This window comes from Silurus aristotelis (assembly GCF_946808225.1).
Source record: "Silurus aristotelis genome assembly, chromosome: 14".
In the NCBI taxonomy this organism is placed as follows: domain Eukaryota; kingdom Metazoa; phylum Chordata; class Actinopteri; order Siluriformes; family Siluridae; genus Silurus; species Silurus aristotelis.
In genome coordinates, this window is record NC_139587.1 from 21,210,165 (window position 1) to 21,234,379 (window position 24,215).

The window sequence follows — 24,215 nt, forward strand, 5'->3', positions numbered from 1 at the left end:
GAGCGTGCTTTTTAAAAGCTGCCGCTCGAGCGCTCAGTCAGATCTGTGGACGGTGCGTGCTGGAGTCACTTCAACCAGCTTACTGCTGTAACCTCTTGACATACACACACACACACACAGGAGGACCAAGAAGACCGTTTGGTACACGTTGGTGAAAGAAGATCTTGACTTCGGAGAACCAGGATATTAGCATTTCAGAGCGTGTGAGTTTTGGTAAAGAGGCGGCCGGAGCTCCTCAACCCGCCGCTGGGATGAACCGCTGCACAGCCGCGTTCCTTCTGTTGGTCATCACAGTTTATTCCCTCAACACAGAAGGTAGTTTGCGTTATTTTTTTTATTTTTTTTTGTGTGTGTGTGTGGGGGGGGGGGGGGGGTCGTTAATACAAGAGAGAAAATAAGATAAAGTAAAATATATTACACTATATTATATTATATTACATATATTATATTTTTGAACGTTTTGCCTGCTCAAATGTGCCACATTAAAAACAAACAAAAAAACAAAACAAAAACATAAACTGTATTTTTCTGTCACTGGGGTAAAGGTCTTGTGCTTTGTTATATACTAATGCTATTTTGTCATTTAAAACATTCCCCAGAATACAGTTTAATTTGGTTTTGGTGTAAAGATGATGACTGGTTCTGGAACGTTCTGGAAACGTTTGTTTAACATTCCCACAATGTAATGGAAACAGCCTTTTTTAAATTTCTGTACAATTTTTATTAGCGATATATACAAATTAATAATTATTTTGTGAGTTAGAATTTACAGATATTTTCCATCACTTTCTAAAAAAAAAGAAAAAAAAAGAAAAGAAAAGAAAACCTTTGTGATGGTTCTGAGAACATTCCCCCAACATTGCATAATCTGCACCCCAGAAGAACCTTGTGTTGTGCTGTAAAGTTCCCCAAGCATTAAGGGAATGTTCTCAGTTCCATCACATATTACCGAACGTTTTACCAGATGTTCAAATGATTTCGAGGTTATCAAACGCTCCCAAGCCTGGTGGTAAACAGCAATGTTCCTCCTTAATGTTCTGATCACACTTAAATAATTTGAACCATTTTGGATCCTTGTGGGAATCTTGTGGAGAACATTCCCACAACATTATGGCAACCTTCGAATAACTTTAACTTCTCTGGAAACTTGTGCAAACTGATGGTTTTGAGAAGTTCTCAAATTGTTCAGGAACAGCAGTGACCATATTAACCAAAATTCCTAGAAAGTTATGGGATTTGTCCGCACCGGGGAAAAAAATCAAAAGAGAACCAAATGCAAGCATTTTTGTGTTTGCTAGAAAGGTCAACTTCCTGCTCCTCGAGAGTAAACCAACAAATGAAGGTCCAAAAAAAATAGAAAGACCTTGGAGGACTGACAGTGCATCACAGCAGGCATACTAGTTATTTTTAGATATCATGCATGAAAGTCACTTTCATACTTGCCTACTGTTTGAATTCCTGCATGTTCTTGATTGTGGTATTCCAGGCTATTACTTAATATAATGTTAAACTGTCCTGGCTCAGCACAGCAAAACTGTCAGTCTTGAAATTTTTTTTTCTTGCTCCGAGTAAAAACAATTCTTCAAGCAAACTTGGCACAGCAGTGGTGTATAGTGGCTCTTTGTGTTGGATGATTTGGTTTTGGCCCCTGGCCTGGGAGGATGCTGAGTGGAACAGGAGAAGATTGATGGAGCAGAAGATGTAGGTCACACGTCCTTTTAAAGCTAGAAATCTAAACACGCATACACCTTCCACTGGTGTATGTTGTGGTGGAAAGTGCTGGAAACAACCCAGATGACAGTTTCACGGTTTGCCTAACAGATAACAGGTTACATTATTGTAAGCAAATTTAAGGATTTACACATGGTTACAGTTACAGCCAGGATCTTGAGCTCAGTTATGAAAAATACCTTATTTTGGATAACATTTTGCACCTTTATAATTTAAATTCCGTTCTTTTTAAAAAATATGTCTTCAATTCTGCAAGGTATCCAGATAACGGTTTCTTTAGGTATGAAGCATTTCTCCTTGATGATATTCGTCTAGCGAGAAGGAAAAATATCTTTATTTTTGAGAATTGTACAGTCACTTAATGTTCTACTGCTGCTCTCGGTATTAATTATATTGAGTAGGTTTTCTCTTCATATATAATTTTTTTATGTCTTTCTGTAAAAAATCTGTATTCGAACAGCTTGTATTTTTTCTTTCAGCGTACAAATGCAGATGCACAAGGAAAGGCCCCAAGATACGATACAAGGACGTGCAAAAACTTGAAATTAAGCCAAGGCATCCTTTCTGCCAGGAGAAGATGATATTGTAAGTTTTAAATCATCTGTCTTCCTTTTTCTGGTGCTGCATCCCGCTTTTTTCAGCATACAGGAAAATCCATGAGTATGGGAAAGTAATAAAATTTAGGAAACAACAGCTGGGAAAAAAAAATGTGCGTTTGCTGATGGTAACCTGATGGCCATGTCCATCAACGACAGCTGGAAGCTCTGCGGCGGAGCTGCTTACTGCTCATTTATTATTGAAGTTGTGTTACATTAGAGTCAAAGAGACTCCAAATGGCATCTCATCTCTTATGTATTTCCAGTTATCAGTGCAACTGTTATCTTATGTTTCACACTGAAGTGAAAAAATTGTGTTGTATTTTCTTCTAGTAGACAATATAAATATTTAAACATTGCAGTACATTTTGCATCAACTATAAACTGTGAAAAACAAACAAAAAAAATTATAGTATATTTAGGGGTCTGATTTAGTGCAGCTCTGTGAAATAACAAATGGCAATATTCACCTTGTTAATACAAACCAGTATGCTGTTCTGCCTGTTTATTCTGTATTCAAGTTAAAAGCATGGATGTACATAGAAGGATATCAGCTGGAAAGCACGGCTTTAAAAAAAAAAAAAAAAAAAGAGTATACACTGCTGCCACCTGCTGTACAAAGCGTGAAAAACATTATAATATTCAAGAGAAAAGGAAAAACCTAGAAGAATTTTTTTCTGTAGTTTATTTAGTAAGTGGATAAACATTTGGGAATTAATTAAAGGTTCGTTTGTGAGAAAACTAGAATCTTGAACAGAAACATTTCACAACATTTTAGTAGTTTCATACAGAGAGGGGATTTTTAGGGGAAATTTAGAAAAGCATATTGTGAACATGGTAATATATTATAGAATTTGAGGTATTTTTATTTAATTTTCCTAAATAATAGCATTCTATGCACATCTATTAATAAAATTTTTAGATTTTTATAATCTCTATATTCATTCTCTATCTGTTCCAGTGCCAGAAAAGCTCAGTGTACTCCTACACTAAAAGGTCTATTTGTATCAAATTGTACGTCCAAGTTTATGTGCAAAACAATCTTGCTGAGCACAGAAAGACTCACTCTCACTCTCTCTCTCTCGCTCTCTCTTTCTCTCTCATTCCTGGAGTCTGGCATCAGGCTCACTCTCACAGTTTAACATTCAGGAAGCCTCTAAAGCCCCATATTAGTTCTCACTCTCTGTTCTCCAAATGTAGTCAAGAGTTAGGTGTCAAGAGAAGGCTCTATTGGCTAAAGTGCTGAATGATTAAGTAGCAAGCGAACTTAACAAAGTCTTAGTCAGCATATTTCAGCAGTTTCTGAAGCTATGTAATTGGTTAGCAGGATTATTATTATGGTCAGTTTGATACTGTATGACTGTGGTCTTTGCTAATTGGATTCCTTGATGCTAGCTAGGAAATGTTAAAAGGATATCACTGAGGACAAAGTAGTTTGCCCTACTTAGAGGACAAAGGTAGAATTAACTACATTCTGTCCTTTTTTGGCTCCTTTACAAAGTTATTACAGTGTTATTACTGCATATCATAATAATCTCACACTTCAGAGTGACAGAACAGGACTGGCCACTGGCCATATGAGAACCTAATAACAAAACAATGCATAAATAGTCTTCTGTTTGCAGACTACGACTCAATGCATGTCTGTTTTCTCTCTCTCTCTCTCTCTCTCTCTCTCTCTCTCTCACTCTCTCTCTCTCTCTCTCCTTTTTTTTCTTTTTTGCTCTCTTTGTCGCTTAGTGTCACCATGGAGAATGTGTCCCGTTTCAAAGGTCAGGAATACTGCCTGCACCCCAGACTTCAGAGCACCAAGAACCTGGTCAAATGGTTTAAGATCATGAAGGACAAGCACAAGTAAATTGCAAACAACAACATAACAATATCAAATACACACCACACTTGCCTTGCACTAGACAGCGAAATACTTTCTGTTACACACTTTTTGTATTGTGCAACTACACAGTATTGAAAAATACTTTCTTTGACAGTAATAGATTTTGGCTAATGGAAACTACTTAATGAGTCAAATTTTTTTGTAAAAAGAAATTAAGTACTAGTACAGTTATAGTGACTCAAAACTTTTATCAAGAAAATTTAATATAGTTATAGGAAACACATAATATGCTAAAAACATGAAAAAACAAGGATGCTCAATGATAAATATACATGTAATAGAAATACATATACAATACATAACTGTACATACAATTGTAATGTGGCTCTCTGACGATATGTGAAGCATGTCTTATCCCTCAAGCTAATTATTAGTTTTTGTATTTGCAATTGTGAATAATTGACAAACATGAACTAACCCCGATCTTAAAGCCACTACACAGAAGAATTCAGAAAGAATTTTTACATTAGTTTTCTCTGATGTTTTGCTCACATTCATTTTTTTTTTACAAAAATTCCTTTTATTTTACAGGGTGTACGAAGCTTAAAATGCCATAGTTTAAAATGCTACAGAGGCTGAAATTTCTATGGAATGTACAAAACAACCAGTGCATCTGTGGACCTTTTTTCCAAGAAACGTGAGGCATTTGCTCAGACAAGCTTACCAAGCACAAGACCTTTCTTCAGGAACTATGTTTAAGAAGACACTTGTAAAAAAAAAAATACAAATAAAAAATCAAAAAAATTATAAAATCTTACTCACATTTCAAATGTAATTTTGATCCAAAACAAGCTCTAAGTATTTATTCCAAGTGTTAGAAGCAAAACAAATCTGTGTAAGAAAGTCTGTGTGAGTGCGATTTAGATGCAAGCGATCACTACCCTTTCAGGTGGAATATTTTTGCTCCCCTGATGCGGGCTTCTCGTTTATTTTCGGTCCGATTCATTGTTTTGTGGAATGTAAAATGGTTCTGCCACAAATGTTACTTAACTACCTGAGAGAAGCCATACAATAGTGTACAGTAGTGTGCTCTCCAGAGGGTTTAAACAACATAAAGATCTAAACAGAGGGTTTCGCTTTCCCAGTCATTTGTCCATACGTGAATCCAGACCTTTATATTTTGATATCTCAGTAAAGCTAGTTTCATATGTGTTGATTTAGAGCACAACCATATTTGAAAAGAAAGCCTGTGAATAAATATCTTGTAATTGTAAACTGTGTGCCAAACCACCATACAGCAGGTAAAATTAGTATGTTGTAAGCAAAGAGAATATTTTCAATTAGGACTGACAAAAGAGTGCTGTTCTTTGCTAAACCTTTCATTTACTTTCATACATGCACAATTATTTACTAAAGAGAAACTTTATATATTTTACCTACAATATCTGCCACTCTATTTCTTACTCCAAGCCCTATTGAGGTTTTACCTCTCCATACACATGTCTAAAATATGAGCATGTAAAATTCGAGGCCTACAGTAAGTCATTTTGTTTACCTTAACCTTTGTATTCAATCATAGCGTAGCTTCCCATCACCATTAAAATGTCTACATGGGCCACTTGTATAAGGTTGTTTTATTACTCAGGCTTATTCTGTATGGCGAATCTGGTAGGTTTTTTTTTTTCACCAAATGGAACATTATGTAAATCATATGTATGAGATGTGTGTATCTTGTAAATATTGAACCTTTGGCCTAGTAGATTTGTTTCAGATTTCATGGTAGAATTATATATGCTGTATTATAAAGCTGTTTCACTATTTAAATATACAGAATCAGAAATATTTCAGCCTTCGTGTTTGGGTTTACCGACCAAACACTGATCCAGTCGCATTCCAAGGAGTGTACTGTACAAGCACAGCAATAAAATTATTTAAATGACTCGGATTCTGACTCTTATTCTAATCCTGCTCATATTGGAATATTATAATAGGTATATCAGGATGGCATGATCATACATGACAGTCAAATTAAATGGTCTGGATTTCCTTCCATCTCCCAAAAACACAGTGATCAATTAACTGGCATCTCAAAATGAATGTTTGTGTGTATGAACCCCTGTGCCTGAATGGCAGTTTTTCCAAGATTTATTCCCACCTTGTGTCCAGTTTTCCTGGGATAGACTCCTGCTCCAATGAATCCTGACCAGAGCGTAATGGTGTTATACCCGCATATAAACCGCAGGGGGCAGTAGTGCAGTGTATGAATGATGCATTAAATTAATTCATGTTATGAATAACTTCTCTTTCCCTGATTTTGCTTTGGGGAAAAAAAAAGCTCATGTTTGATTTGTCACCTTCGGATTCCAATGGCAACATGTTTCTCAAATATCTAACTAAACCAGGTATTTCAAGATGAGGAAAAAGAGAAGAATGGAAATCCAGTTTGTGTGCACTGATGGTCATTTAACATTGGGTGGTGCTCTTGTTTAGCGTAGGCCAAGGTCATGATTGTCATTAAGGATGGTAAAAAAAAAAAAATTATAAAAAAATCATACGTAACATTATATATGTAGAAATCTTGAAAATAAGGTCAACAAGGGTATAAGGTTTAACTTTATCAGCAGTGTCAAACTACCATCCCTTTAGAGATTTGTGTCATCCTTCTTCAGATCCAAATTGTAATGCAAATACGACCTATAAAGCCGGTCAGCTGATGATCTGGGTTAAACTTGTGAAACCTGACAAAGTATTGACAATCATCACAATAGTGACAGTGAAATTAGCATGAACATAAACGTAAAACTAAATAAAATATTAAAACACTGCTGCATCAGTTACAGCAAAAGTTTGATATTACATCCGACTACACCATCAGCAAGTTGCCGCATGACATTGCTGTGTGGAGATGTGGACATAGTCAAGTTTCGAAAAAACAAAACACATATTGGACATATCACATACAGTATTTAAAAATTATTATTATAGTTGTTCAGTAAATATGATCATTGTAAGTTGCTCTGAATAATCCAGAGTTGAAGAAACATTTCCTTATGAGGGGCAAAAATTTTAACTTGATTGAAGACTGTGGGCTGAAAGTAAATGTTGCATTCTACTAAACTGTAGTAAAGTACAATAAAAGTCACCATAATTCCCCTTATTTATGATTTTAGAATATTAAAAAATATTCATTCATTCATTCATTTTCTCCCGCTTATCCGTAATTCGGGTCGCGGGGGCAGCAGTCTAAGCAGGCCCCCGCCTTCGACTGCTGCCCAATCCTCACAGCACCGTCCCTTACGGTCCCTCCTGCAGGTGGTGAGCCCACGGGAAGGCGGCCCCACGTCACGGACCTTGATATTTCCCTCGTAAGGGACCCCCGGAGCATAGAGGGTTAAGGGCCTTGCTCAAGGGCCCAAGAGTGGCATATATATAGAAAACAAGACTCCATAATCTGCTTAACTGATTTTTTTTTTATTACAATGGAAGCATAAACAATCTCATTAATAGAACAACAGAGGTCAATACAGCTATTTAGGGTATAAGCAATAGATAGATTAACTTATTTCTATGTCACATGTACAGTGAATTTCTTTTAGCGCATATTCTAGTATATTAGGGAGATTGGGTCAGTGCACAGGGTCAGCCATGTTACAGTGCCCCGGGAGCAGAGAAGGTTAGGTGCCTTGCTCAAGAGTTCAGCAGTGGTAGCTTTGCAGTGCTGGGCTTGGACCTTATGATCAATAACCCAGAGCTATAACCTTTAATCTATCACTCCATAGCCATATACATGTAATATCAGTGACCTCTAAAGAGAGATATGAAGCCGTTCCTGATTTTTCAGAAGTGTTAACAAACAAAATACATTAATATTTATTTTCCTCCTTCATGGCGGGTCCATATTCAGCATTTTACTACAGATATACTCCATGTCCTTTCTCTGAGCATGTCCAATTCTTCACAGTCACACCTCTCTCACCTTGTCTCCAAAACGTTCTACATGTGCGGTCCCTCTATTCAACTCATTTCTAATCCTGTCCATCGTCTTCACTCCCAATAAAAATTCCAGCATCTTTAACTCTGGCACCTTCAGCTCCGCCTCCTGACTTTTTGTCAAGGTCACTGTCTCTAAACCTTATAACAAAGCAGGTCTCACCACAATCTTAGAAATGTTCCCTTTCACTCTTGCAGAGACCCTTCTATCGATCTATCTTCTTATTTTCTACACTTCTCCAACACAATCTCCATTACTTTGCACAGCTGATTCCAGGTATTTAAACTCATCCACATCACCACCTCTTTTCCTTGCAACAACACCATTCCACTGCCCTCCCTCTCAAGCACACACATCCTCTTCTCAACCTGCTCCCTACTCTCGCTACAACTCACAATATGATCCTAGATTATCCTCTCGCTCTCTCTCTCTCTCTCTCTCTCTCTCTCTCTCTCTCTCTCTCTCTCTCTATATATATATATATATATATATATATATATATATATATATATATATATATATATATATATATATATATATATATACACACACACACAGTGGCGGACCCTGCATTTGATACCTGGGCTTTCAGTGGACTTACCCGACTTAAACTACCTCTTAATACCTTCACTATCATGCCACAATTATAGAAACCATCACTACTATATAAAAACGCAATATAACAACACTTGCATTACAGAGAGAGAGAGGAATTTCCCATATGGAGGGTGAATACCATTTTACTAAAGCAAGAAACCCAACTAAGACTCCAAACCTCTACACTACAACCACAACTGTACACCTACATCATCTATAGCAGTAAAATCCAACCTAATCACCAGAGATGCAGACTCATAATTTGCACCGCTCCTCAGAGGCTGTAAGTCAATGGTACCGCTCGTATTTACTGGTCTGGAAGTGGTGAACAAACCCTTTCCCGGGCTGAGACAAGCTAGCTAACTTCGGGGTTGGCTGACCTCTCCTTGAAAGTCTAGCTTTTCTGGAAAATGGATTTTTAATTATGTCCGAGACCAAATTAATTTATTTTCCTCTGTAGGCATAAAAAAGTGTAACTCGGATGTATTAACGTGTATGAGCATTCCAATCAGAGGACGGAAAAATGCTGACGCTATTCTGTGAGGCGAAAATGAAATCTGATTGGTTAAAGAAACAGACCCGTTGATAATAAGGTACATCGACCAGCACTACTGATTCTGAAGGCCCTGGACAGATTAGATTGACATGGCAGCACAGAGGCTGAAATCTGATTGGACAAAAAATCTAACATCCACATACACGTACTGGAAGCAGTGCAGCCGAGAGAAATGCTACGAGATGAAGAAAATAAACTGTTGGGAAAAAATTAATACAATTTCATGGAACCAATATTAGAATTTAGGTTGTAATGTAGGTCAGTGCTTCTGATAGTGTTTAGGGTTATATATGTATGTAAGTATATGTATGTATGTATGTGTATATATATATATATATATATATATATATATATATATATATATATATATATATATATATATATATATATATATATATATATACGTATATGTATGTATTTATATATGTATATATATATACATTAGATGTTAAGATTGACCGTTTTGGTGCATCAGCATAAAAGTTAACAACGTGATACATCCATTTAAAAAGTGTGCATCGGATACAAGTTGCCATTTAAATCATTGCGATACATCAATTTTAACATATTAGAATATATAAATTGTGACCAATATTTTATATGTAGATTGATTTCTACTTGCTAAACAGTTTCTCCAGCACCACTGTTGCTACGTGAATATGACATATCTCAAAACTACTTAGAAGTCAGTAAATTTCTGATTTACCTTCTGTGTGAACCAAAGATTTTAAAGTTAACAATCTGAACCATATTTCATTGCATAGCATCATATTTTCTCAGTTGAAACAAATCGAAACTGGATTGCACTACAATGTAATAGGGGTCAACTGTATCGCATTGCTACAGAAGCTGCCTGACATGTATCTTTACTGTATCTTAGTTATAAAGATTGCATATGTGTGTATAGATATATATTTTGTTTTTTTGTTTTGTTTTTCCTCTGAAAATAACTCAACATACAACCATTCATGTCTAAATAGCTGCCAACAAAGGTCAAGTGAACATGTCAAAACTGTGTCCAAATTGTCAATAATTTTTTGTGTGCAGAATTAAACAAAGCTGCACAGGTTGTTGCTGGGTTCTGCCTCCACACCTCCATAATTACATCACAGAGCTGTTGGATGTTAGACACATGGCGCTTCTCCAACTTCCACTTGAGGATGCCACACAGGTCCTCAATATGGTGTGCACACACTTTAAGACACCTAGTCATAAGTGTGATATGTGCTTTTTTAGCATCACCTTTCACAAATACTGTTGTCTCTGTTTATTCTTATAAATTTCTCCACTCTTTTGGGTAGATGTTCCACTAGATTTTGGAGTGTGCTTGTGGACATTTGTGATCACATATGGCAAGAAAGATCAGGTGTCCCAATACGTTTGTCCATATAGTGTCTCTGGTCTGTCTGCCTGTCTGCCTGCCTGCCTGCCTGTCTGTCTGTCTGTCTGTCTATCTATCTATCTATCTATCTATCTATCTATCTATCTATCTATCTATCTATCTATCTATCTATCTATCCATCTATCCATCTATCCATTTATCTGTCTAAAAATTCCATAAATGTAAATGATCAAAGAGCACTCGGGTGAAGAGAAAACAAAAGTAATTGGTTTGTTTCCTTTTTCCTCGTCTCACCATGAACACTGAAACGTTAGGCACAAGAGACAGAAAATTCTAGAAGCATCGCGGCGGCTGTGAACTTAGAGGGTGTGAAGTGGGGTGCGCATGCGCAAATGTGAGGGGCGGGGCCAGACTTTTGGCATGTCAGTCTTAGTGCGTTGTGGGTGTGTAGCTCTGGTCAGTGTACTGTAAACGACTCCTCCAGCTCTACCGCGGCAGCAGCGGCGGTTCCAAAGGCTTGTTTTACTCCATTTTAAGCGAAAAAAGAAATGAGCTAGAAGACTCGAGCATGCCTAGTTACATAGTTTAGCTAGTTTTGTGCTCGTCTACGTTGTCTACAGGAGCCCTGCGGACCATACATTGCAAAAAGAAGCAGTTTGTTGCTTTCGGCTGTCGTCGGATTTGACCTGGTGAGTGAGAGAGAAAGAGAAAGAGAGAGAGATAAAGAGAGAGATAGAGAGAGGGAGAGAGAGAGAGACGGGGCTCGGCTTCTTCTATGCCGCTAAAGAGACTTAGCTTCGAGCTTTTGCTAGCTGTATTAGCTTGCTAGCTTGCGACCTGAATACTTATCTCATTTTGGCATTGTTCTGTTGAATACGTTACACTAACCCCCCCCCCCCCCCCCCCCCCTAAACGTAACGTTTGAAACAAAGGTCGTATTGTAAATAATATATTTGTGTTAAAAATATCTTTGTCTCTGGCATCTGCCCCAATAAGACTGACATTCCTGCGCTCATCAGAGCACGTAGTGGCTCTTTGAGAATACCGTTATCATTTATATTAGCTTTGCTTTTTTCATTCATTTTTATTTACTTTACGCCTATTATTACTATTATTTCAGCTAGGTTTCTTATTGCTATTCACGCAAATATTTACACAATTCGATATTCCTTTTGCTATTCGTCTGTGCAACTAGTGTATCTGCTGAACGAAGATTACATTTATGCTAACTCATTCTGACCTGTCAAATTCAGCTGTTTTCTCCCGACCATGAGCTGTTAATGATGTCTAGATGGAGTTCAGTTTGGCTGATGAATGAGCTTTGATTTGGCCATGATGTGGATTTTTTTTAATCTATTGCCTTCTGCCTCATTTTCTATTTATGAAATGAAGTTTCGTTTTAGTGGAAGGGATTTTCCCTTTCTTTCACACAGAATACTTTCTTTTTTTGTCTAAACAAAGAAACAAATTTCATCTTGAAACTATTTTTTTTTTTTACCCCTAGACATAATGAAATTGTACTGACCCTCTCAATGGACATCTAGTTTAGTATAATCCAATGATTTGCTTTATTTTTCATTTTCTCAGTATTATTTAGGGTCTGTATTAGTCAGTATTATTTACAGTCTGATTTGGCCATGATGTGGATATATATAATCTCCTGCCTTCTGCCTGATTCATTTTCCTTTTTCATGAATGGTCAAAACGATTTTCTGCTTTTCACACATTATACCTTCTCAAGGTTCACGTCAAAGCTAAAGGCTTTAAAATCTAAAATAAAAACCGAACAAAAAGCTCCTTTTAAAACTGACTTTATTGTACAGACTCTATAATGAACGTCTATTTTATAAGTGTAATCTGGCAATTTGGTTTATTTCTCATTTGCTCAGTATTATTTATTGCATAAATTATCATCTAGAATGTTCCACCATTCTCACTGAAGTCTGAGTTTTTCTGATTTGGCCATGATGTTTATATATAATCTCCTGCCTTTTTTACTTTATTCGTTTTCCATTTTCATTAGGTTTCGAGTTTGGTCAAGGGATTTTCTGCTTTTCACACATAACTTCCCAAGGCTCATGTGTAAACAAAAATCTCAAAAATAATAATAATACAATGACCCCTAGTGCTCCTTTTTATCTGACTTAATTTGTACAGACTCCATGAATTGACATCTATTTTCTAAGTATAATCCAACTATTTGGTTTATTTTTCATTTGCCCAGTAATATTTATCGCACAAATGATTATCTTTTAGAACTTGGCATCTTTTTTGCATCTTTGGAATGCGTTTGTCTGATTTGGCAATGATGTGGATATATAATCTCCTGCTTTCTGCCAGATTCGTTTTGGTTTTAGTCAAAAGGATTTTCTGCTTTTCACACATTTATAAATTCTCAAGTCTTATGTAAAAAAAAAAAAAAAAAAAACCCAAAAAAACAAAGAAAGTAATTACCCCCTTTGAGATAATTTTTAACTCAATTAAATTGCACTGACCCCCTGAATGGACTATTATTAAAATTTAAATTATTAATTTCCAGAGCTTATCATTTGAGGTCTAACTAGATTGTTTAAAGTCAACAGGACAAGAATACATCATTATTACCATCCTAAACGTGATTATTTTAATAATCGGGATTTCCAGCATCAAAATGGCTGACTCTCTCTGTTTCTCTGGACATCCACAAGCCTAAACTGCACTTATGTAACTGTATTCTACATGAGGTATAAAAGTTTGAGTTTCAGCCCAGGCAAATAAAGCACAGAGATAGAGCTCTTGTTCTTTGCATATTTTGCAGCTTCCATCTAAATCAGCAGTGTGCCTTTTCCAAATGACTGAGACGCAGTGAAGCAGAAAAACTCCATCCAAGTACATTCAGTACTGTTGTTCATTCGGATCTAGGTGATAAATACAACAAAAAACATCATTTTTTTATGTTTGATAACAAAATCCCAGTCAAATTGGCATGCCAGAGCAAAATAGTTTTTGGTGCTTGTTTATTTAACATTCCCTCAGTTACAAACATTAATAAGTTCAGAAATCTGTACTGTGCTAAAAAACTACTTTCATTTAAATACCAATTGCAAAATTCTGGTCTAATCAACTCAGATCTTATCAGTTATGTATACATGTTGCCCCACACCCTTTATCAACTTGCATGCCTGGGTGATCTGAGATAATCAACCACAATGGTGATGACTAAGATTGATCACTATATATCTCAAATGATTGCATGCAATTATAATAATAATGATAATTTTGTGAATGAAACAGCAGTAAAAGTCATTTTTCCTTTTTATTTAAACAAACAACAACAGAAGAAGAAGAAAAAAAAATGCAGCTAAATGCTGTAAATGTAAATGTAAAAAACACTAGCGAGAACAATATGAATTTAAACACTCTATTCAACTTCCAGTTGCAGGAATCTCCAAGATAGAAGAGGTTTGTCGTGTTCGATTCTGAGGCTGGGACTGATCTGCGGGATATTTTGCAAATGACCATTTTCTGGTCAGTGTCTGACTTTCAAACCACACTTCAAAACAACAGAATTATCTTCCTTTTTTAGGTGCATGTTTTAGTCAGGCCAATGTCTGTTTTGTGTCGGGAGTGTCGTGCGGAGTTTCACTACGTCTCACACTTGTCCATGCCTGTTTGTCCTACAGCACACCTTCGGGACGCGTTGGCAGTATAGTCAACGATTGGCCATATTAGCGATATAGCTAATACATTTTTCTATTGTCCTGCGATATGTATTGCCATATCATACAGCCCTAGTTTACTATTTGCTTTAGTGAGATGTCGAGTATATGATCCAGTTAGTTTATGCAGTGACCATGTTGAACACCTCTTAAACACCGTATTACATAAAATCAAGCTTTTTTTTTTATTAAATTTTTTTTATAAACTGGTGGTTCTATATTAGTCAAAATGCTCTATGTTGTACATCAACATACCTAAATGCCTTTAGGTATTGTAACGGGATATTTGTGGCGCTTGTTATCCACCTCGTTCACATATCACTGGACAATAGGAAGTGACGTGTGGCAGTTAATTATTTGTTCGTTGATAGTTTTTCCGTCTTTGAGTAATTATCACCTTTATCGTCTTTTGACACATGAGTCAAGGGTATTAAGTGATAGTTAAACACCATTGCAACATTTTGTGCTCCCCCCCCCCCCCCCCTTTATCCATATTCTCACACACACTGCTTGTCATTTATTTTCTAACACTCTGTGGCCAAACAAAATCAAGGTCCCCTGATGAGGCAAGGACAGAATGTCTGAAAAACGAGACAAACCCACAAGTTCACACCAGCGTGAAACCGACTCGCTTCCCAAAACAGAAAAGCGGATGCTAGATAAACTTCTTGCATGATCTGTTTGCTGTACTGCTGCACAAAGGTGACTTGGTCTTTAAAACATGCTGAATGTGTGTCATACAGATTATAGCTAAAGCCAGCTGTCCTCGAGGAGATTTCTCTCCCTCTCTTACTTGGCCCAGATGAAGGCCTCTGTGCCAAGCGACAGCTTCTTTTCAGACTCATCCCGCAGCGAGTCGGGAAAACAGTTGGAGTACCATATGGGGGGGTGTGTGTATATGTGTGTATATGTGTGTATATGTGTGTATATGTGTGTATATGTGTGTATATGTGTGTATATGTGTGTATATGTGTGTGCACTAGATAAGCAGTAGCAGTTATCTGGGATAATGCTATTTAGACGGTGACAGTATTCTTGGTCAGTTAGTGCCAAAACAATAAACCGTGTTTTTTTTTTTTTTTTTTTTTTTTTTTTTTTTTTTTTTTGTTGCCTAGGGTGTTAACTGTCACATGAGATTTAGTAGAAATCTTTTTTTTTTTCCCCAGTAATGAAACTGAAATGCGATCATACTTCCTGTTATGCTCGAGGAGAGTGTGGTTTGTCATCTCAGGGCATAACATAGAGGCCTGGTCAAGAGAACAGATCTGAATAAACCAAAAGCAATCAAACAAAAGCCAAAATTATCACATTGATATTAATATATGCAAATATATGTAAAAATATATTTACAATTTTTCTAAGAGAAGCGAAGGATACTTTTTTTTTTTTTAGGTTTAGATTCTAGAATATAAATAATTGTGTAATTGTATTTATTATTACTATTGTACAATTTATTTGTGAGTTAAATCTTTTACCTTTTTATTATTATTATTATTATCATGTTCCTTTCAGCATCCATTAGTGTGTGTATGTGTTTGTGTGGGGGGACTAAGAACATGCAACGTAACATAAACAGATGGTTGTTGACTTGCCAAAAAAACAAAAAAAAACTGTGATTTGTAGGAAACAATCTGCAGTAGTTGATTTATTAGTCTATTGTTGTTCTATTTATTGGTCTACTGTTTTTTGGGGAGTATTTGGGGAATTTTGATTGAGCTCATGTTTCCTAAGATGTTGTCCACTGTACACTTCAGAGAAATGGAGCAGTAAAATTCCCCAAAGAGCATGTGCAATTTGGTGTTGTCCTGTCTCTTTACTCCTTGTGGTCCCTTTGTGAACGGCATGAACATTTTGCTGGCTTCTCCTCCATGGGTGCTAATCATTAGCGCTTAATTCTGTGTTGCCACTTTGCAGAGTAGTCTAAGTGTTTCGTACCGTGTGTGCGTCAGAGTGGAAATTTCCATTTGCCACAAAGAAAGCTTTCTTTTCGTCCGGTAGATACACTTAGATCGCCGCATTTACAACAGAATGGTTGTTTTGCTGTAGCCATAGTGCTGCTCTCGGTATGACCCGCTCCCATGTCATTAACATGGCTGTCGTTCAGCTGCCTCCTTAATAGATCCATCATTACTAATTAATTGCATGCATACGAGCGCTCGCACCTGAAGCCAGCATGTACACAAGTTAGTGGGCTTAGATGATTTAAGTTGTTAGAGTCAGAAACAACTTAAATCATCTAAGCCCACTAACTTGTGTACATGCACTACTACTCCAGTTGGACCAGTTACAGAACAATCAAAAGGTTAAACGATGAGGAACATGTGGTACATCAGACAAAAAAGAAAAATTGAATGCACCGGACTACTGGCACTCTGCCGGTTTTATGAGCTTCTCCAACAATGGCAGACTCTGTGTGCTGAAAGGTCATCGCTTTCGAATGTGTGTGATTAATAGCTGAACTCTTCTCTGTTGCGCATAATCCAAAATGTTTGTACATGCGTGTCACCTCGCACTCAGTTTGATTAGCAGTTTGACCCCATTTCATGCAGGTGATACAAGATAGTGCTTATTATATACTAAATATATAAACATATAAAAGATCTTTCACTTATTGCACAAGGGTGTGTAATTACACAGCTAGGTAGATGATCTGAAGTGGGCTGCTTCACCCATCTCGAAAGAGCTTTGTGTGAGCGTGGATTGAGGTAGTTCAGTAACTGAAAGACTGATGCCATGTTTCACAAGGAGATTAAGAGGAATATTCCAGAGGGCAATCTTTTTAAATAAATAGGCCAAATATAAACACAGGTTTGTGGACACCTTCACATAAGATTTGTATGTGATTTTAGAACATACTATTCCATATTTAGTCATTTTCAGTTATAATAAGCTCTACTCTTCTGGAAAGATGGTCCATTAGATTTTGGACTGTGCTTGTGGAGATTTGGTCTTAGCCCTAAGAGCTTTAGTAAACTCGGGTACTGAGGTAGGGTGAGGATGCCTGGGGTGCAGTCAGTGATCCAGTTCATCATAAAGGTGTTCAATAGGTTTGAGGTTGGCGCTCTATAGGAGGCTGCTTAAGATCTTCCACTTCAACCCATGTGAATGATTTCTTCATTGAGTTGGCTTTGTGCACAGGGGTATTGTCATACTGGAACAGGTTTGGGTCTCCTAGCTCAAGTGAAGTGAAACTCCCACATCCAAAGACATCTTAGACAATTGTGTGCCTCCACCATCATTTGGTAAAAAGCTACTTTTTGCTGCAGTCATGTGTCCCAATATTTTTTTTCATATATAGTATAAGTTTGATATTTTTCTTTTGATCATGTCTGTTTCGGTTTTTTATGCGCAGCTCTGCATACAGTTTCTGTACAGAAAATCAATTTTTTTAGTTGAAAGTATTCTAATTCTTTTTTATGTTTATTAAATGTTATATTCTCTCCAGGTGCATGTATTAACAACCTTTCTTATGTCATACATGCAAACAGATTACATTAATTTAATATCAATTTTGTATTTGAATGCTTTGAACTCAAAAACAGTTTTATGGAGATGGAACACTGATCTGTAGTTAACACAACTTCATAACATAACCGTGTGTCACACAGTGTTTTAATACATTATTCCCCAAGATAATAGAGAACTAGTTTTTCTCATTGCATCTTTGCTGTTCTCTCTCTCTCTTTAGTTTAACTACTGACGTCCTGAACAGGATTTGCGGTCCGTCAATGAGGAACTACAGGCTCATCTTTTGCCATAACCTGAAGCAGCCATAGATGGTCTATCAATTTACTGCTAGTGAGTAGAGCAGAGGATACAATAAACATCTGGATTTTAAAAGTAAAAACCTGGTGAGTAATATCCATACAGTTTATTATTCTTATTTTTCTTATAGTATTACATCTCTCTCTCTCTCTCTCTCTCTCTCTCTCTCTCTCTCTCTCTCTCTCTCTCTCTCTCTCTCTCTCTCTCTCTCTCTCTATATATATATATATATATATATATATATATATATATATATATATATAAACAATGCTTTCAATACAAATAAATTAAAATACTTGGAAATCATAGCAAAAAAAGAAAAAGAAAAATTAGCCTGTGTCTGTGTATTGATAATTATATGATGTGATCAGAAGCCTTACAGCTCAGCCACCTGCTTCCATCAGTGTGGTCTGCATACCACATTTGCAGTTTGTCAGATCGTTTTACATGACCTTGTCACGTCCCTTACATAACCCGGCTCCTCAGCTGAGAAGTCTGAGCGAGATAAGCGTAGCTTCTGGTTTGGGAGTGGCCCCTTTCTGCTCAGCCTGTTTTGTTTTTGTTGTTATATTTGTAGCATTTCCATCGATTCTGCTGTGTGTTCTTTGGTCATGCAGAGCAACTGAAGTGGTGCGGCTGTGGAAGCGATGAGGAAGAGCCTCTCTCGTACCCTGAGTGAGTCCCTAAACACAGCCAGGGTGTTCGGTATTCCTCTGGAGGAGGTGCAGCAGAGTGGCCAGCCGGGTCAGGAGGTTCCCCTGTTAGTTAGGACCATCGTGGAATACATTGAAGAGCATGGTGAGTGGAAGCCTGCATCTCGTTTTAATGCCACAGAAAAAAAAAATGTTGTCCTGCAAAAAGCCTGCAGATAAAACCAGGTTCACTGAAAATGCAAAAAACAAGCACCTCTAGCCCAATTTGCGTTGTTCCTTCCACCAGTCTTCGTTTGCATATTTGACCAGGATCGACTCAAACTCAAGAAGTTTGAATTGAATTGCTGCTGCTGCTTACATTGAGTCTATAGACTTAAATAAAGAAACCGCAATGTTGGGAGGTGTATAAATAATGATATACACTATATGGACAAAAGTATTGGGACACCTGATCTTTCCTGCCATATGTGGTTCTTCTCCAAACTGTTACCACAAAGCTTGAGGCACAACTGTATAGAAAATCCTTGGATGTGGTATACAAATTGCGCTCCATGAAGATCTGGTTTGGAGTGAACAATCTTGAGTGGCCTACTATAAAGCTTTAATCTTAACCCTACTGAACACTTTTGGGATGAATGTAAACACTGACTGCACCCCATACCTCCTCACCTACATCACCACCTGACTTTACCTAACACCTTTGTGGCTGATGAACACAAATGTCCACAAGCACACTCCAAAAATCTAGTTAAACATCTTCCCAGAAGAGTGAAGGGAATTATAAGAGCAGATTGGGACTAAATGTAAAATGCGATGATCAAAAAGCACATACCACACTTATGACCAAGTGTCCACAAACTTCTGCAGAATATAGTGTACATGTTGCAGTTGTAGCAGTTAGTGTAATGTTTTCCTACTTTATATGTAAATATTTCATGTGATAGGTAACCTGGCACTCATCGGATTTTTGTGAATAGGGTTGTTTGCTTTCTTTACATTGATGTTCTTCTTAAAGTCATGTCTTTGTCACTTTTTGTAGTGTAATAGTACAGCACAAGGCATCCATCAAAAAAGACAGAGTCTGCATTATTGCCCCTTGTTCACTGGGCTTCCTGTTAAGGCGAAGCTTAAGGGTAGCTTGCTGCAACAACCGCCATCAGCTCTTTGGGCTTCCTTTATGAGTACAGTTTGAGTACACAACTATATACTCATTATAAATACCTGAGTATGTGAGGGTCTTGTAGCTCATGAATTTGGTCATAAATAACATTTATAGAGCGAACATTAAAAATTATAATGTTTATATATCATTATAATACTTATGTAGTATTCTAATTTAAACTTGACAGTAACATCCTGGCTTTTCTGCTCAAATTATACTTCAGGTCAGTGTTAGTGTTTTCCGGTTGCCTTTTTTTAATAGTCTAATAATAATTTCGGTTAAGGTGGATTGCGGGTTTGGTTGTGACCTGTGTATTTTTTTTTCCACTTAGCAGTCTACCCTTTAATTTCAGCCCATTGGCATCTCCCTTCAGTTCATTAGAACACAGTGTAGGAGGAAGCATAATTAAATGCAACAGGCAGCAGCAGCTCAGTTATATGTTTATAAGGCAGTTAGTGAGACCACCCGTCAAGTAAGTGTTTATCTTCTAGTGACATCTTGGATTTATAGAAGCAGCTTTTGCCCAGGCAAAGCTCTTTCTGCATGCTAATTATAGTTCTGGTGATGTATAAACCAGCACAGTCCAGACCCCCAAGGACTCAGCAGTGAAAGCTGCTTTTGTTATTTTCCAGCAACATTTATCGAGCTAGAATTGCAAATTAGTTCAACATCCAAATAGTTGTAGACTTTTGACAGCCAAGTGTGTAAGCCAAAAGCTAAGTCTGAAAATAGGGGCTGATTTGATTTTCATTTTCAGCACAAGTATGACAGGTTTTGTTTTTAAACATGTGCTGTTCAGTATTTAGTGCAACAATCATGTGCTGTGAGCTGTCAGTCATGAACCATAGTTTGTTTTAGAATCTCTGGAGTGGAATATGAACTGGGGCATGAGCACTTCCTGTGCCTTTTTTTTTGTTTTTGTTTTTTTAAACCAACTAAAAAGAGCTCATCACTTTATGCCTTGAGATTTTTGCCAGGTGCAGGATATAGTCATGGCTGTTGTGAAACTTTTATTTCCTAAAATAGTTAGTTGTAATTATTCACACAATGTAGAGAATAACCTTTAGTTCAGTTTTTCCCCCCCATATAGCAAAACAGTATTCTATGTGTGGATTGTATGGTCTTGCCTGTTGCGAATTTCCATTGAAGAGCATGGTGTTATTTGTCACATAATGAGTTGAGACTCTTCATGCTTTAGATTGCATCTTTAAAAATAAACCAAAATAAAAGTGTGTTTTCACACGCGTGTGTGTTCACAGGGGGCTTGGGACTTGAAGGTCTGTTCCTGGTGAACGGAAACGCAGAGCATGTTGAATGGCTGCGGCAGCGCTATGACAGTGGCGAGGAGGTGAATTTGGCAAAGGAGGCAGATCTGGCCTCAGCCGTCAGCCTACTGCGCCTCTTCCTGCAGGAGCTTCCAGAGCCCATCATTCCTGCAGACCTACAAACACACATACTGCACCTTTATCAAGGTGAATGCTGCTTCTTATTCATTTTGATTGATACATTGTCTTCTAACCCTTTTCATCACTCCCCTTGGATTATTCTGTACAATCAGATCAATGTTCCTTTTGCCATTGAGACAGTTGTGTAGTACATATAATTACACCCATAATCATACCTGCTGCATAATCGTGTCAGCCCCCTTACACTTGCTCCCTTGTTTTCGTTAAACACCACACATTGTAGTGGAAATGCCTAGCGGAGGTGACAAAAGTACACACATCCTTCACTTAAGTAGAAGTAAAAATTCTCATGTTTTAAAAGACTTCAGTAAAAGTTGAAGTACTGACTATACTTTTTTAACTCAAGTTAAAGAAGTTTGGGCTCTGACATGTTCTTAAGTAAAAAAAATAAAAATAGCCATTACTACTACTCTTTTAGCGTCACACTGGTAACTGGACGTCACATCATATTAATATGTCTGGTTTCTTTATTTTAAAAAAGCACAGCGTTTTATGAGTGTATACAAATAAAATTAGACCCTTTACAGATTCGAATGGTGAATTGCTCTTTTCTGTACAATCTGCACTGAAGGTTTTAATTTTACCTCTTTTATAATTATAGTTTTAATAAAAAAAAAAAAAAAAAAAAGTCAAACAGAAATGCCCGCTGCATAATGGCGCATTGATAAAATTAGTGCCGTTAAAATGCATTTACGGTACATTAGTGTTATTTTGACAGCCCTAATTAATTTATAATACAGAAAAACGAATTTCAAATTTTGTTATCTAATGAATGTATCCAGGCTGAACATCAATTAACTATATAGATCACAAGCAGTGAAAATATGATGATGATCATGTGATCAGGAATGTCTCTGTTCTCCGTCATGTTTACATCACTGACTCCCTCTGTCTCATCCACGTAAGCCCTATACTTCTTGTTGCCTTCTGCCCTGCTCATTATCTTCGTAAATTAGTCTTCGTTTGTGGTGTATGAGAGCCAGGAAATGATACACCAGTGGTAGATTGAAAAAGTCGCGCAATGGCAGGAAACAGGTTGATGTGCTGAAAACGGCGCACACTGAGAAGAAAAAAATATTGACATTTCACCAAATAGATTAAAACTAAAGTAACGAGTCTGGTTTAAAATGTAAGAAGTAGAAACTACAGATATTTGTGTAAAAAATTTAATGAGTGAAAGTAAAAAGTTGTCTGAAACATAAATAGTGAAGTAAAGTACTGATACCAGAAAAAATCTACTTAAGTACTGTAACAAAATATATGTACTGTTACTTTCCACCTCTGCTGCCTAGGACGAAGAAAGCATGATGTTTGCCGGTGTGATTTTTGGGCTAAAAAGTTCAGTGAACAAGCATTGCATATTCCACTTCTGCTCAATTGTTTCTCTCAACGGATGATTCAAAACAGATCGGTTTTGTAGCAAGCATCTGAAAATTGTTTGGCGGCCAAGACATATTAACATCAACTGAACGGATGACTGTGTGACTATTGATAACAGGAAGTGGGTGGGAAACTATTTTTAAACACTTATTTTTAAGTTTATGAATTAACTTTAAAAAAAATTTCCTGTTGGGAATAGACCTTCTTTACAGAATAGCCGAATTCTTTACATTGCTGAATAAATCTGGTGTTGTTTATATGTTTAGTGTGGGTTGTTTTGTTAAAATAATGGCCATAATAATTATATATGGCCATAAAGAGATTTTATTTATTACACAGCACATAAAGGGGCAATATGAAAGTCTGTTTTTTAACTGAAAATTATGTGGCCTTTAAACGGTTGACCAACATTATATTTGATTATAGCTTTAAAATAAAAACACTAGCAAAAAGGGAGGGTAAAATAATCAAGCGATGTCATGAGATTTTTAGTCTAAACATGGCTGGGACCTCCACCCAAAACTTAACCTTCTACACAATCATGTGGCCTTCATTCCAAATGTAAAAAGTCAGCTTAATCTATGAACATTCTCGCCTTCAATCTATATATCTGTGTTTGTTTGCCTTATCTTTCTGTGGTGCCAATCTTGCATGCAGAAGCAACACCCTTTTCCTTCATATGCTCACGTCTGCAGTCTTGTTTCTCATTCACCTTTGACATCTCATATCTGTTTGATTTGGCATATTTTCACCCTGAGTGAACAAACTGTGTTTTCCCTCATCTTTTTTTTAGAAGACAGCGGTGAAAACGAGTTGGTGGGAAACATGAAATACGTCTTGCAGCAGCTCCCCCAGGTGAACTACAGCTTGCTGCGCTTTCTCTGCCGCTTCCTCGCTAACGTGGCTTCTCTTCAGGTGGAGAGCTGGAGCATCGGCGCCCTCGCAGCCGTCTTTGGTCCCGACATCTTTCAGTAAGACACCGCATGGGTCCTAATAGTCCAATAAAAATGAGTTCTTACCTTCAAAAATTAGTCCGGGTTGTTTTTGAGTCTTTGTATTTCGCTTGATCTAATTTCCGTGTTCACTGTTTTCCCGAACGCTTCTTCTCTCTGCTCTGCAGCTTAGATACAGATGTGGAGGAGCTGAGGGAGCAGGAGTCAGTCAGCCGCATTCTGGCTGAGCTGCTTGAGAACTGGGAGGACTTTTTTGACACCGAGGATGATCTTTCCACTAGTAATGACTACAGCTCCATTAACGAACAGGTACAAATGCATAGCTACTGTATCAACAAATTAACTTTAAATTACAGTTTAATCTTCATATCGGTATTCACACCAATTTTTTGTAGTGACAATGTTATTAAATTATCGTTACAATATTCTTACTGTTTGACTGATTACTAATATATGATTACTAATATAGCTACAGGTATAAATCCAGTTTA

At 37.1% G+C, this 24,215-nt stretch overlaps 3 protein-coding genes across 28 annotated transcripts in view; 2 read left to right on the plus strand and 1 right to left on the minus strand.

Annotated features, from left to right (window-relative positions):
* chrm1a (cholinergic receptor, muscarinic 1a) overlaps positions 1–24,215 on the minus strand; it is a 179,863-nt gene that overhangs the window by 102,382 nt on the left and 53,266 nt on the right. The gene's annotated exons all lie outside the window — the stretch shown is intronic.
* On the plus strand, positions 7–6,100 carry cxcl14 (chemokine (C-X-C motif) ligand 14). Its single transcript, XM_083561544.1, has 4 exons — positions 7–315; positions 2,211–2,316; positions 4,068–4,181; positions 4,753–6,100. Exons 1-4 carry the CDS (start codon positions 252–254, stop codon positions 4,766–4,768), a joined length of 300 nt encoding a protein of 99 aa, XP_083417670.1. The 5' UTR covers positions 7–251; the 3' UTR covers positions 4,769–6,100.
* fam13b (family with sequence similarity 13 member B) overlaps positions 11,031–24,215 on the plus strand; it is a 36,401-nt gene continuing 23,216 nt past the window's right edge. For 5 of the 26 annotated variants that reach the window (XM_083560715.1, XM_083560706.1, XM_083560697.1 and 2 more), the window contains exons 1-7: positions 11,062–11,336; positions 14,063–14,154; positions 18,034–18,196; positions 18,728–18,908; positions 21,185–21,397; positions 23,568–23,742; positions 23,892–24,033. In XM_083560715.1, coding sequence (XP_083416841.1) covers positions 18,758–18,908; positions 21,185–21,397; positions 23,568–23,742; positions 23,892–24,033 — 681 coding nt within the window. In that variant the 5' untranslated portion in view covers positions 11,062–11,336; positions 14,063–14,154; positions 18,034–18,196; positions 18,728–18,757. Of the gene's footprint in view, positions 11,337–14,062; positions 14,155–18,033; positions 18,197–18,727; positions 18,909–21,184; positions 21,398–23,564; positions 23,743–23,891; positions 24,034–24,215 lie in introns of all 26 variants that reach the window. The other 21 variants (XM_083560717.1, XM_083560701.1, XM_083560712.1 and 18 more) reach the window with 12 other exon arrangements.

Coding starts and splice junctions, on each gene's coding strand:
- cxcl14 (XM_083561544.1), top strand. CDS start 252: ATGAACCGCTGCACAGCCGCGTTCCTTCTGTTGGTCATCACAGTTTAT. Junction 316..2,210: donor TTATTCCCTCAACACAGAAG/GTAGTTTGCGTT, acceptor TTTTTCTTTCAG/CGTACAAATGCAGATGCACA. Junction 2,317..4,067: donor TGCCAGGAGAAGATGATATT/GTAAGTTTTAAA, acceptor TTTGTCGCTTAG/TGTCACCATGGAGAATGTGT.